Source organism: Bombus fervidus, chromosome 2, assembly GCF_041682495.2.
Source record: "Bombus fervidus isolate BK054 chromosome 2, iyBomFerv1, whole genome shotgun sequence".
Taxonomy (NCBI): Eukaryota; Metazoa; Arthropoda; class Insecta; order Hymenoptera; family Apidae; genus Bombus; species Bombus fervidus.
The window spans coordinates 2699972-2716470 of NC_091518.1; the positions used below are offsets into that span (position 1 = coordinate 2699972).

General features: G+C 29.9%; 3 protein-coding genes across 4 annotated transcripts in view; 2 read left to right on the plus strand and 1 right to left on the minus strand.

The window, feature by feature from the left end:
* The first annotated feature begins 8893 nt into the window (after positions 1-8893).
* On the plus strand, positions 8894-10018 carry LOC139998086 (large ribosomal subunit protein mL62). The gene is made up of 3 exons (XM_072022343.1): positions 8894-9100; positions 9352-9540; positions 9619-10018. Exons 1-3 carry the CDS (start codon positions 8945-8947, stop codon positions 9877-9879), a joined length of 606 nt encoding a protein of 201 aa, XP_071878444.1. The 5' UTR covers positions 8894-8944; the 3' UTR covers positions 9880-10018.
* Positions 10019-10090: 72 nt separating this feature from the next.
* Cluap1 (clusterin associated protein 1) lies at positions 10091-12659 on the plus strand. Its single transcript, XM_072022339.1, has 6 exons — positions 10091-10534; positions 10613-10809; positions 11169-11567; positions 11668-11906; positions 11981-12159; positions 12272-12659. Exons 1-6 carry the CDS (start codon positions 10513-10515, stop codon positions 12538-12540), a joined length of 1305 nt encoding a protein of 434 aa, XP_071878440.1. The 5' UTR covers positions 10091-10512; the 3' UTR covers positions 12541-12659.
* A 160-nt stretch (positions 12660-12819) lies between these two features.
* LOC139998082 (uncharacterized) overlaps positions 12820-16499 on the minus strand; it is a 130858-nt gene continuing 127178 nt past the window's right edge. For both annotated transcript variants that reach the window (XM_072022337.1, XM_072022338.1), the window contains 2 exons: positions 15887-16197; positions 12820-14664 (listed from right to left, as the gene is read on the minus strand). In XM_072022337.1, the coding sequence (XP_071878438.1) occupies positions 14157-14664; positions 15887-16197 (819 nt within the window). In that variant the 3' untranslated portion in view covers positions 12820-14156. The remainder of the gene's footprint in view (positions 14665-15886; positions 16198-16499) is intronic.

Below are 16499 nucleotides of genomic sequence, written 5' to 3' on the forward strand. Positions count from 1 at the left end.
ATATCGTTATACGTTATAAGGTAATAGTATATAACGTTATACGTTATAACGTAGTGCTACATAACGTTATACGTTATAACGTAATGCTACATAACGTTATACGTTATACGGTAATAGTATATAACGTTATACGTTATAACGTAGTGCTACATAACGTTATACGTTATTACGTAGTGCTACATAACGTAATACGTTATAACGTAATGCTACATATCGTTATACGTTATAAGGTAATAGTATATAACGTTATACGTTATAACGTAGTGCTACATAACGTTATACGTTATAACGAAGTGCTACATAACGTTATACGTTATAACGTAATGCTACATATCGTATTACGTTATAAGGTAATAGTATATGACGTTATATGTTATAACGTAATGCTACATAACGTTATACGTTATAAGGTAATAGTATATAACGTTATACGTTATAGCGTAGTGCTACATAATGTTATACGTTATAACGTAGTGCTACATAATGTTATACGTTATAACGTAATGCTACATAACGTTATACGTTATACGGTAATAGTATACAACGTTATACGTTATAACGTAGTGCTACATAACGTTATACGTTATAACGTAATGCTACATAACGTTATACGTTATAACGTAGTGCTACATAACATTATACGTTATAACGTAATGCTACATAACGTTATACGTTATAGGGTAATAGTATATAACGTTATACGTTATAACGTAACGCTAGATAACGTTATACGTTATAAGGAAATAGTATATAACGTCATACGTTATAACGTAATGCTAGATAACGTTATACGTTATAATGTAATAGTATATAACGTATTACGTTATAGGATAACAGTATATAACGTGTAACGGTATAAGGTAATAGTATATAACGTTATACGCTATAACGTAATGCTAGCTAACGTTATACGTTATAAGGTATTAGTATATAACGTATAACGTTATAAGATAACAGTATATAACGTATAACGATATAAGGTAGTAGTATATAACGTTATACGTTATAACGTAATGCTAGATAACGTTACACGTTATAAGGTAATAGTATATAACGTATAACGTTATAAGATAACAGTATATAACGTATAACGATATAAGGTATCAGTATATAACGTTATACTATATAACGTAAGGCTACATAACGTTATAAGTTATAAGGTAATAGTGTATAACGTTATACGTTATAACGTAATGCTAGATAACGTTATACGTTATAACGTAGTGCTACTTAACGTTATACGATATAACATAATGCTACATAACGTTATACGTTATAAGGTAATAGTATATAACGTTATACGTTATAACGTAGTGCTACATAACGTTATACGTTATTACGTAGTGCTACATAACGTAATACGTTATAACGTAATGCTACATATCGTTATACGTTATAAGGTAATAGTATATAACGTTATACGTTATAACGAAGTGCTACATGACGTTATACGTTATAACGTAATGCTACATATCGTATTACGTTATAAGGTAATAGTATATGACGTTATATGTTATAACGTAATGCTACATAACGTTATACGTTATAAGGTAATAGTATATAACGTTATACGTTATAACGTAATGCTACATAACGTTATACGTTATAAGGTAATAGTATATAACGTTATACGTTATAACGTAATGCTACATATCGTTATACGTTATAAGGTAATAGTATATAACGTTATACGTTATAACGTAGTGCTACATAACGTTATACGTTATAACGTAATGCTACATAACGTTATACGTTATACGGTAATAGTATATAACGTTATACGTTATAACGTAGTGCTACATAACGTTATACGTTATTACGTAGTGCTACATAACGTAATACGTTATAACGTAATGCTACATATCGTTATACGTTATAAGGTAATAGTATATAACGTTATACGTTATAACGTAGTGCTACATAACGTTACACGTTATAACGAAGTGCTACATAACGTTATACGTTATAACGTAATGCTACATATCGTATTACGTTATAAGGTAATAGTATATGACGTTATATGTTATAACGTAATGCTACATAACGTTATACGTTATAAGGTAATAGTATATAACGTTATACGTTATAACGTAATGCTACATAACGTTATACGTTATAAGGTAATAGTATATAACGTTATACGTTATAACGTAATGCTACATATCGTTATACGTTATAAGGTAATAGTATATAACGTTATACGTTATAACGTAGTGCTACATAACGTTATACGTTATAACGTAATGCTACATAACGTTATACGTTTTACGGTAATAGTATATAACGTTATACGTTATAACGTAGTGCTACATAACGTTATACGTTATTACGTAGTGCTACATAACGTAATACGTTATAACGTAATGCTACATATCGTTATACGTTATAAGGTAATAGTATATAACGTTATACGTTATAACGTAGTGCTTCATAACGTTATACGTTATAACGAAGTGCTACATAACGTTATACGTTATAACGTAATGCTACATATCGTATTACGTTATAAGGTAATAGTATATGACGTTATATGTTATAACGTAATGCTACATAACGTTATACGTTATAAGGTAATAGTATATAACGTTATACGTTATAACGTAATGCTACATAACGTTATACGTTATAAGGTAATAGTATATAACGTTATACGTTATAACGTAGTGCTACATAACGTTATACGTTGTAACGTATTATTACATAACGTTATACGTTATTACGTAGTGCTACATAACGTTATACGTTATAACGTAATGCTACATATCGTTATACGTTATAAGGTAATAGTATATAACGTTATACGTTATAACGTAGTGCTACATAACGTTATACGTTATAACGAAGTGCTACATAACGTTATACGTTATAACGTAATGCTACATATCGTATTACGTTATAAGGTAATAGTATATGACGTTATATGTTATAACGTAATGCTACATAACGTTATACGTTATAAGGTAATAGTATATAACGTTATACGTTATAACGTAATGCTACATAACGTTATACGTTATAAGGTAATAGTATATAACGTTATACATTATAACGTAGTGCTACATAACGTTACACGTTATAACGTAGTACTACATAACGTTTTACGTTATAACGTAATGCTACATAACGTTATACGTTATACGGTAATAGTATATAACGTTATACGTTATAACGTAGTGCTACATAACGTTATACGTTGTAACGTATTATTACATAACGTTATACGTTATTACGTAGTGCTACATAACGTTATACGTTATAACGTAATGCTACATATCGTTATACGTTATAAGGTAATAGTATATAACGTTATACGTTATAACGTAGTGCTACATAACGTTATACGTTATAACGTAGTGCTACATAATGTTATACGTTATAACGTAATGCTACATAACGTTATACGTTATACGGTAATAGTATACAACGTTATACGTTATAACGTAGTGCTACATAACGTTATACGTTATAACGTAATGCTACATAACGTTATACGTTATAGGGTAATAGTATATAACATTATACGTTATAACGTAACGCTAGATAACGTTATACGTTATAAGGAAATAGTATATAACGTTATACGTTATAACGTAATGCTAGATAACGTTATACGTTATAAGGTAATAGTATATAACGTATTACGTTATAGGATAACAGTATATTACGTGTAACGGTATAAGGTAATAGTATATGACGTTATACGCTATAACGTAATGCTAGCTAACGTTATACGTTATAAGGTATTAGTATATAACGTATAACGTTATAAGATAACAGTATATAACGTATAACGATATAAGGTAGTAGTATATAACGTTATACGTTATAACGTAATGCTAGATAACGTTACACGTTATAAGGTAATAGTATATAACGTATAACGTTATAAGATAACAGTATATAACGTATAACGATATAAGGTAGTAGTATATAACGTTATACTATATAACGTAAGGCTACATAACGTTATAAGTTATAAGGTAATAGTGTATAACGTTATACGTTATAACGTAATGCTAGATAACGTTTTACGTTATAAGGTAATAGTATATAACGTTATACGCTATAACGTAATGCTAGATAACGTTATACGTTATAACGTATTGCTACATAACGTTATACGTTATAACGTAGTGCTACATAACGTTATACGATATAACATAATGCTACATAACGTTATACGTTATAAGGTAATAGTATATAACGTTATACGTTATAACGAAGTGCTACATAAACGTTATACGTTATTACGTAGTGCTACATATCGTTATACGTTATAACGTAGTGCTACATAACGTTATACGTTATAAGGTAATAGTATATAACGGTATACGTTATAGAGGTAGTGCTTCATAACGTTATACGTTATAACGTAGTGCTACATAACGTTATACGTTATGACGTAATGCTACATAACGTTATACGTTATAAGGTAATAGTATATAACGTTATACGTTATAACGTAGTGCTACATAACGTTATACGTTATTACGTAGTGCTACATAACGTAATACGTTATAACGTAATGCTACATATCGTTATACGTTATAAGGTAATAGTATATAACGTTATACGTTATAACGTAGTGCTACATAACGTTATACGTTATTACGTAATGCTACATAACGTCACACGTTATAAGGTACTAGTATAGAATGTTACACGTTATAAGGTAATAGTTTATAATGTTATACGTTATAGCGTTATATTATATAATGTTATACGTTATAACCTAGTACCATATAACGTTATGAGTTATATCGTAATAGTATATAACGTTATACGTTGTAACGTAATACCATATAGCGCTATACGTTATAACGTAATACCATACAACGTCAAAAGTTATAACGTCATACCATATAACGTTATATGTTATAACGTAATATTATATAACGTTATACGTTAGAAGGTAGTACTGTATAACGTTATACGTTATAACCTAATACCATATAACGTTATATTTTATAACATAATAGTATATAACGTTATACGTTATAACGTAATACTACATAAGGTTATACGTCATAACATAATTGTATATAACGTTATACTTTATAGCGTAGTACCAAGTAACGTTATACGTTGTGACGTAATGCTACATAACGATATACGTTATATTATAGTTATATATAAATTATATCTAGAAACTATATGAATCGATACCAAATCGTACAATAGAAGTAATAAAAAATAAAGGGGGATGTACCTTTTATTAAATAAGTATGTATGTTTGATAAATAATTAGTGTTATTTACAATTTATGTTGATTATTATTTTCGTATTATATATGTGCTATTATTTCGTTCTGAATATAAAACTATTTCTTTTGTTACACACTAAACCTCATAATATTTTTATTATTTTCAACGAACTGTTTTTATCTTATAATGTTTTTGTATTATACGTTACAGACGAAAAACTTTGCACGCGTCATTGGGAATTTAAAGATAGCACACCTGGACTATCTTTTTGGTCAGGAGGTATATATATACATATTATAGATATTATATTTTATAAGTTCTATACATTATTTTTATATTCTATATTATACAATTTTTTTATCTAATTTAGATGAACATAAGGTATATAATATTTTTCACTTTTTTAAATTGTAGTTGACAACTGCTTTTGTAGTCTGTGCAGTATTTGACTCGCAGTTTTATACGTGCGCGATCCAAGTTTACAAACAGAAGATGAGCGGTCGGTATATTATTGCTATACATCTTACAAAAGAATCTTTGACTTGAAGAAGTAAAGGTTTCCTGTTAAACACATGCTTACTACGAATAATTTTACAAGCTTGCAGAATTTAAAGACGCCATTGAACGACCACAGTTAACTTTTGGATTTAACTTGTTGTACGTATAATTAATTTTGTACATGCTTTTCTGAAACCATTTGAAATATTCGTTGGATGTCATTTTGACCTTGCAGTATGATTTGTACAAAAATGTCTGTTTTTTTCGCTATATATTTTTCCCATTGTTTCTACAAATTTTCCAATTACACGTGTTTTAAATTTACTGAACGCTTCTATTAAAAATCTATATAATTCTATTTGCATGTGAGACTAATAAAACAACAAAATTGATCTATGAAATTCCTGCTGTGTATTCTGCGTATTGTCCTCTATATTTTAATTCGGTTAATAATAATAATAAAGATTTTTGTTAATTCCTAATTAGCGTATGATGACTTCTTCTCTTATTTCTCTTCTCGAGGAATAAACCATACATGAATAATCAACTAATTATCTAAATAATCAACATTTGAAGAAGGAAAAAAAAGAAAGAACCTAGAAGATAAAATATTGACAAAATTCTTCATTAAACCTGAAACAATCAACACCAAAATGTATGAAACACGCGAAAGCAGGTTCGCTAGCCACTTAGGTTCGCGTGGCTCGTGGAAGATATTTTACTCGACAACCATATTGTGAATTACACAGTCACCTATAAAATAGAATCTAGCTGTCACGCGACACATACGAGATAAATCGCATATTCGTGCGCTTGTGCGTGCATGCGCGTTCCACCACGCTGCGGTCATGCGCCAAATTGTGCAATCATTCTTTCCATTTCTTCTCCTTCTCGTCCACTCCTTCTCTATTTGCTCGTTCTATCGGATGCTCCTTGTAGACGAAATCACAACAAGTGGAGAACGTTAAATCGCATATCGTGGTAATACATATACACTACCATACAAAAATATCCAGAAACTTGCTTATTCTTTTATTCAAGATATATTTTAATTCTAAAATTACAGATAAATCAGATTATGACCGTTCACCTTTATAATCACCTTAACTACGTATGTAAGAATAGACTCATAAGATTATATAAAATACGATAGAGTACAATGGAATATATAAAAACATTATGGCACGATGATATTAATTTTTAAAATGTGATATGTAGTATCGTAGTAAAGCTGGTGTTTGTAATTATCAAACCTTCTAGAATCATCTTGTTACTTGGTAAACTTTTTATCTTTAGATTTCTGTATTCTTGAATCATAAGTCAGATTAAGAAGGATCTTCTAAACTGATAGAAAGACTTTTAATGTTGATACAATTAGTACTATATGTGTAGTAGAATATATATTAAATAGTAACATATATTATTGCTATATGCCCTTTAATAACCAACCTAAATTCATATTTTACTAGTCCCATAAAAAGATAGTAAATACTGCTATTAATTAATTCATCATTCATCTGTACGCTTTCATCAAATTTAAGTATCTACTGTTACTCCTAAACTGACCACACTTATGGACGCTAGTGTACATACGTGTAATCAAATAGTATCCAACAACACTTATACGAAAAGTCGCATCATAAATATATAAACGCACGTCGTCCGCGTTACGTTACGATAATTACAATTATGACAATTTCATGTCAATGCTATCAGCAGTATCGACTCATATATAATCACGAGTAAACTTTTATCATAAATTTTTTCAAGAATTTTTTCGATTGAATCACCATGAACACTGCTAACCAATGAAATTTTGCCACATTTCTGACTGTGCGCATAAATGTTGACTGTTCCGTTATTCGGAAGGTGAACAATTTAAAAATTAAACGACTGTGTCCCAAAGTTTAAATATTATTGAGAATGATTGTGCTATTGGTATCGTTATTTGATAGTATTGTGAGTTTAAATGTGCTTGTTGAATTTTATACTCATTGAATGAATGAAATGGGTTTTGTAGGGATTTTCTTGGAATGTACTTATTTAATATTTAATATGTTGCAGGAATTATAGTTTTGGAAACATTACTTTCGAGGTTTTTCTTTTTGAAAATTACTAACTAATCTTAAAACTAGAATCTTATAAATAAAAATTGCGAGAGAGATTTTATCTCAAAAAAGAAGTTTGTCATTCCAACAATTTTGGAACCTAGGAAAAGAATAATGCCTAATTGAGATGTTTAAAAAATGAATAATGGTGAACACTTAGTAATTGAAATTATTTTCATTTTTCGAAAGCAAAAGTGTTTTTTAACAAAATCACAGAGGTCTTAATTCATATATTAATTGTCCCTTTCCTATCGCAATTCACATTACGTTTGGTACTGTTACATTTAATACTACTTCATCTTCCGAGTATTAGCGCGACATCCTGAAGCCAGCTGCAATGCTGGCGAAACGGCAGAAATCTTTTTCCTTTGGACACAGCTTTTTCCAGGAAACTTCAAACTGTCTTAGCTGAAGTAATATTTAAATGTAACAGTGCCATTTGATAATATAGGCTGTAAAATCATCAAGACAGAGTTGTTCAAATTTCGAAATTCGTCGATTTACTCATTATTGTTTGTTAGTTGCTATTGGTTTCTGTTTCTCTCAATTGATTTTATTGTTTTTATTTTATTGATTTTTATTTTCTCTCAATTCTATTTTACGTAAAATTTTATAGTTTTACCTTGTATATTAATACTTATGTATATATACTTACAATACATACGTACATATATACAAGAAATTGTAATAAGTTTTTAGCATATTACTAAATCATTTTAAATTAATCATTCCTGATTATCCTATTGATGCGAGAATATTTGAAACATAATATTGAGAACTGAATTAAAATGAATTGACTTTAACTTATAAAAAGTACTGAGACATTGAAAAACTTACTGGCGTTGCTTACTTGAAATATCTTACCACGTGCTTTACTATAATCAACATAAACAGAACACTAACCACTAATATATCATGCACTTTTCATAATAAATAAAATTAATATTGCGTTAAATAAGCACAAAACAGAACATCTTTCACTGACCACTTAACACATATTGAAATCGAAATATCAAAATATTACAAAAAATTTTTGTAAGAATCGATTCTGGAACCTGTAGCGCTAGTAGCAATGTTCAGATGATACGCTTGTTATTACCACGGTATAGGTTATGGTATTAAAGAAACGACAAAATGAATATTGTCAGCAGACAGTGGACTCGAATTTTTAAGACAGATATAATGCATAATCAATTTTGTATTCTTGGAAGAGCCGTTGCTTATAAAAGTGCTTTTTCTCTTGATAAGCTATATCCCACAAGCAATTTAAAACTGTTTACGCCAACCTTTGTAAGTTTATTATAATTTATTAACGTACTAGAATCTACTATTTTATACATTTTATTTTGTTGATTTTACGTACGAAATCTCTTAATTATTTATTCAAATCCTTGTTTAGAATATTTTCTATATTTATGTTTAAAATAAAATTAACATGTATCTTTAACTGAACAATTTTTAAAAATTATCTTATATGTTATGAAATATAAAGGCTTATAATTAAGAATTATTTCTACTATATAACTGCATAATATTCTCAGGTTCCTGATGATCCAAATGCTAAATTTGATGGCTATATACCAATTAAAGAACTTGATATCACCTATAGTCGTAGCAGCGGTGCTGGAGGACAGCATGTAAATCGCACAAATAGTAAAGTAGATATAAGGTTGCATGTAGAAAGTGCTACGTGGCTAACAGAGGATATTAGAAATAGATTATTGGAACAGGTTTGCTATTTTTCATAACTACAAACAAATTTTACAGCTATAAGTACTAATTTCACATTAGAAATGATATCATTACAGTATAAAAATAAATTATCGAAAGAGGGTTACTTAATAATCAAGTCAGAGTTAACAAGATCTCAGCAATTAAATTTAGCTGACGCTCTTCGAAAATTGAGAGAAATAATATGGGGAGTGGCAAAACCACCATCAGAAATACCTCCCGAAACTTTGGAAATGAAAAGAAAACAGCATCTTCGAGCAGCAAGACAAAGACTTTTTGAAAAACGAAGACATTCTGAGATCAAACGATCTAGAGGAGCTCCTACTATGGACTTTTAATCTTTTTTATGTTATATGTTGTACATAGAACAATATACTTTTCAATAAATGAAATATAATACAAAATATGTAATCATAGAATATATGTATGTATTATTATAACAGTAATGATTTTGAATATTAGTGATCTTTAATATTAGATGGTGGCTTTCTTAATTTTTATTAATTTGACTTTTATTAATTTTTATTAATTTCTTTAAATCTATATTTAATCGGCATTAGATAAAAATAATTCAATTAATTAATAATTGTCATTCTGATGTAAATATTGAATACCAATATGTATCATTATTCATATGTACATATATAAATAAGTATTACATTATATAAACTTGAAATTCTTTAAAAAAAATTGATATATTATGGTTTAATTACTATAATTTCAATTAAATTTCTTAATTCGATATGTATTGATTACAACAGAAATAGAAAAAATGTATGAATCAAAATTTTGAGTAATATTTTCAAAGGCCTTTTTTTGAGCCTATGATTCAAAGAAAAATAATACACTTACATACACAATGTATGAAACTCTATGTTTCCTTGACAACGTGCTCAACGTAAATCGAAACATAACGTGGAAAGTCGACGAAAAGTATTGCGATTTATTTGAAACTTATCTTTAGAAGAAAAATGTCGTTTCGTGACTTGAGAAGTACATAACAACTTTTTTTAAATAGATGTTACAATATAACGTATGCTTCTACGATAATTATATTTATTTTTTTTATAGATTTTACGGAAATGATGCGAGTCCTTGGTTATCCTAGATTAATTTCTGTTGGAAATTTTCGACTGCCAAATTTTCCATTGGTTGCTGAAATTCTTGTTTGGCTGCTCAAAAGATTTGACCCAGATGCGGATATATCTAGTGAGCATAATACCGAAGAAGAGCGTATTTCATTAATACGTGCAGTTGCTGAATTTATGGTAATAAAATTTGCAGTTTGTAATTTTTAATTTCTTTAGTTTTATATTTGATATTTAGTTTTATATGAAAATAAAATGTTTCGTCATTGAATTTTATAATTTATATTTTTGCCATCTATGTTTATTTCTTCATTATTATTTACTTTTTAAGCATGCATAGAAAAGATATTTAATTTAGTTTCTAATTTTAATTTTACGTTTCTCTGGAAGTATCAACTTCTTATTAACGCAATTATTAAAAAATAAAAATAGCAAATTAATATTTGTATTTTTTAGTGAATTAATATTGTACTGTTTATATTATGTTGTTTTTATATTTTTATATTGAAATTTACCATTGTCAAATGATTTTAATACAGGCTTTAAAAACAAATGTCAAATTAAATACAAAAAAATTATACCAAGCTGATGGCTATGCTGTAAAAGAATTACTAAAAGTAGCCACATTACTATACGATGCACAAAATAATAGTATTAATAACAGTATAATGTCTGATGATAATTTTAGTACAGTTAGTTTTGACATTTCCAATAAAGTAAATGAATTGAAATCAACTAGGCAGTTAGCCAGTCAGTTGACTGTTACTGGTGCATCACTTTTTGACTTATTAGGTCGTGAAGTTGATCTCAGAGAGATTCGTAACTCAAAAGTTGCTAGACAATTTGACATCACAGAAATTGAGATGGCCTTGAAAAGTGTCATAGAAAATGTACATAAAGAAATTGATGACACCAAAAAACAAATTGAGAATGTTAAGGTATTACTACCTCTTTATTTTATTCTTGGAATGTTAAAATATTCTTTAGTAATTTCTCTAATCTCTAAATGTTCTGTTATAATTTCTGTAATGATTAAAGGACACAGAGCAAAGTTTGGATACAAGAATCGAAAGACGACGTGCAGAGCTTGACAGAAACCAAAAGAGATTGCAAACATTAAGAAAGGTACGCCCAGCTTTCATGGAGGAATTTGAGAAACTTGAAGTTGAGTTAAGAGTTTTATATGACGACTACATTAAAAAGTTTCGTTATCTTGCATACCTTGAACATCTGTATGAAGATGCAGCTAAGACAGAACAAGAAAGATTTGAAAGACGGTACATACATAAATAATAAAAATTAATACTTACTATGCAGAAAACATAATATAATGTTTTTCAACTCATAATAGGCAAGAAGCAACACGAAAACAATTAGAAAAAATGAGGGCAGAAGACGCTAACTTTGAAAGTATAATGGAAGGAAATGATTCCATATTACCTATTAATCTTCAAGAACCTCCGCCTCCTCTCGCTGATACAGAAAAACAAAATACCGAGAAAACAACACCAAGTAGTCGATTGAAATCAGGTAAAAATATAGTGCAGTTCTCTTCTCAACATTTTTAAGAGCTTGTTATAATATATAATTACTTTAAGAAAATTAATATAATAACTATTAAAACATGTTTATAATACAATAGCTGGTCGATCATCGAGAACACAAATATCACAGCGTCGTATTTATGGAAGTATGTCTGGACGTCAGAGAGGAACCATTCAAGAATCAAATGACAGTGGTGGCTCGCTAGATAGTGACAGTGATTTGTTGATCGATGGTGATCTCGATGACGACGATGATGATGATATTCTAGACTCTGTAGGAGGACCAGAAATTGGGAATTTTGATTTGAAGGTTGGACAAGAAAAACGAGCCGTTAGTAAGCTAGATCATTCGGATGAGGATTTTTAACGATTACAAAAAACAATTACAAAAATTTCAAAATATACCGTCCATGTAATTATCGATCTCTATACGCACATTTTTACAATAATTGTAAATAGGTGTCAATAAAAGGTAATATATTATTAGTCGTCGTGATGGAATAATTTTGACGGTGGTAAAAAATACTTAAGATATATATATGACATACGCGTGTTAAATAATTTGAAATTCAATTATTCATATAATTGTACATGTACTCCAGACTTATATTTACGAAATATATTTTTAAGGGAATCAAAATACATATTGTCGTCGTATAATATTTATTAACTTTCTCAACATGACCAAACGGCATGTTGATTGTGGCTTAGCACCGATCACCTGTACGTATTCACCTATCCTACATGTTGTGTACGTAAATGTATGTACACTTTAGTGTATACACATATATACATAAATGTATGTGCGCGTAAAAAATGTGACATTATGAAAGAAATAGAAACAGTTTGCAATATTCATTGTCATAACGCTCAAATCTGTAGTCTCTTATCTCTAGCTGACCGTAATACTTCCTCCTTTGTTACATCCATTCTGAGCACAATTAATAATCACATTTTTCTTGAAATGTAGCTCCTATTATGTAACAACGTTCTCTAAAATCACTTTAAGGGGCTGATAAAAACTATTTGCGAGGCAGTTCGACAACAAATAAAATTGTAAAACGCAACTAATAAAACACAACTAATATTAATCCATGATAAAGGACAAACAAATTTTTCCTAGAATTGAAACGTTCTTCGTAGTGTCAATAACCGATCGGATATAAATCGACTATGTTTAAACGGCATTTTAAAAACATTTCGCATTCTACGCGTTTACTATCAGATTAAATATTAGATGTTCTAGATACATATTATACATACATAAACTACGACTATAAGTATTGATCCTATGGATATGCGTACGTTTTTCTTTATACGTTGTGCGGATTTATAGGTGTCAAAAAAAGGAAAGAGAAACGTATCAACAAGACAACAATGTAATATCAGATATCTTACATTATAGCCGATAATGTAGACCGTAAACATAGGCCTTGCTTGGTAACTTCTACAGTCCTATTACTATAGTAGGTAGTCGGTTTCTCATGTAGCTCGGCTTCGTTCGAACGAAAAGGAAACTCGTACATAAATATAATACCGTATAAAATCGTGAAAGAAGCACCATAGCGTAAGAGATACAGGATCGCTCGGGAAAGTCATTCGTTATGTAAATACTTTCCCGATCGATCATGAGTCTTCCTCACGTAGAAAAATATTATTCGTCAGCTTCCCAATGAGCATCGCGCCTTTCACAGTGTTACCGGCTACCACACTTCATTTCATCATTTGGCTCATCGTTAAACAGGCACCGTTCTCCGTGTTTCCAAAACGAGATTTATCAGGCGTGGACCGCAAAAGGTAGAAAAAACGTGTTATGGTACCCCATAAATCCCGAATTTCTCTGCAATTCTCTTCTCTCAGTCGAAACTGGATTTCGCTGGAGGAAAACTACGGGCCACCGTAGTTATAGAAATAGGTTCTTGCTACCTTGGGGGTACCAGTAAAATTACTAATATCCCAAAGAGTGTCGATAATAGTCTTTCGCTACCTGACCGATTTTAACACGGGGCTTGCTTTTATCCGCGGCGTCATCGCCGGCACTGGTTCTAACTTTGGTAACGAACAATCGGTGCTTAGGTCTGTCCAGATTTTGCCAACGTTTTCGGCCAGTCTATCCTTGTACTTGTAGGCCGTTCTATCGACTACCGATTGAGTCTTTATACAATCATCACCGCCGAATTCGCAGACCCGATAATGATGCAAAATTGCGGCGTCCGATGGAACGTTCAGAGTTCCATGCCCCGGAATAAATTCCCAGACAAAATGATTACCAGCTTCCACAATGTCTTGCGGCTTGCAAATATACTTCGAGCGCTGCTTGTGCGGATGCAGTTTTGTTCTACGTCTGGTTTTCTTCAGAGTAATCAAACCTGCCTCTATGGGTGTTCGACTGACCATCACGAAAGGATCGTCCACCCACTGCAGGTAAAAGAATGCGTTTTGAAAGGAATACGCTCCGGTGGATTTTGTATTTGTACGACTGCTCATCCATCTAAAATATAAAATTTTTATTTTTACTTATATTAATTGAAAAATATAATGATTCTTATCGATATTCGAATACCACGATATTCGAGAAATTATTGCTTTATATGCCTATTTATAACAATGTTGCTGAAGTATCATTTTTTAATATATTAAAATACTTATTGCAGTTAGTAGAAACATAAATTTTACTTATTTAATGTACATTGTTCTTTGCGTCGTCGAAGATTAAATAATGACGCCATTTAATATTGCAAAAGAATATGTACATATACAATATTATAATGTACGTATCTAGGATATATAAAATTTATACATATAAATTTGAATTTGATATGTTTGAAGTATCTCCACATTATTTAAAAATGCAATTAAGTCAATAAGATTATTATGACAAATATATAAAGCAATAATCTCTCGTCTTTAAATCGGGGTACACGGATACTAATAAGAGTCATGTATAAGACTTTGTATCAGAAAATATCGTAAAACTACTGTAAAATAAAATATTAAAAATATTATAGATATATTTGGTTGTAATATAAAGGCCGTTATATAATGCTGTCGGTTATTAATTTATCTGCATATTTCATTAAAATCAATATGATCTGAGAGTTCGAAGAACTTTGTCTTGTAATAATTCTAATACTTTAAATCCCTTGAAATAAAGCGTTTCCTTTTTCAATCCAAATATTCCTACATATTTTGTACGATTCATCATTTACAGATGTGAATATTGTGTTTGAATGGCAGAAACACACACAAAATATTTTTTATGAAAGTGAAAAACGAATCTTTGCACCAATCTGTTTTTATATTAATAATTATTTTTTTGTAATTAAATATTCCCTCCTAGATTTCTTCATTTAAGTTTAGTTTAGTTTATTTGAAAATTTTTATATGTGTTTCAATTTTACTCTAAAAAGTATCTGTAATGGATTAAGAAAATATGTAATATGATGCTGTAACAAAAGATCACGCATACTAATCAGAACTTTTTCCTGTCTTATTTGAGTTTGAGATACTCTTTAGAAACATATAGTTGAGTCGAAAATGACCAGAAGAACGCAGTTAGTTGTATAAAATTACATTTCATTCCGATTGTATGTTAATTAAACATTGTTCAAAATTTTGGTATTTTAGTTTTGAACATCTGGCACATTCACACATTACGTATAAAGATATTAAATAACCACAAATTTAATTATAACAAATTAACAAATTCTCACCTAATGAGATCAATGATCGTGTCGTTGTGCCTCGGTATAATGAACTCGTCGAGGTCCACCAACGCTACGTATTCGTATTTGTACATAGATCGATAAAGGCAATCGTTCAGGGCAGCGAACAGTCCCTCCGTGCGAATTTCTCGCTGCGAAATCATGTCCAAATGATGCCAAGGTAACACGCTCACGAGACCTTTAGCTTCGTAGTACTTAAGAGCACATCCAGCCTCCGAGCCAACCGTGTCGTTGTATAGAGTCACATGGCTAGCGCCAAGCAGTCTGTATAACTCAATGAACTCTATTAGCTGTAACACCTAGAAAATTTGCACTCGTTAACAGTTTTACTGTTTCGACTAAAAGTAGCAGGTTTTTTCTACTTATTTCTTTCTTTTCTTCTCGTTTATTTAATCATCGTAAAATTCAGTTATTGTCCACATGAATGCTTATACATCTCATTCAGTTAGACCCTGTATATTTACAATTTACACATTGCTATATGTAGTTTATATATAAATGAGTTCACCGTTTCTATTAAGCGTTGCAAACTCTAAAAGCGTTTGAAATTTCATGCAAAATTTACTTTATAATAAATAACTGTCCAGAAACCTACTCGTAC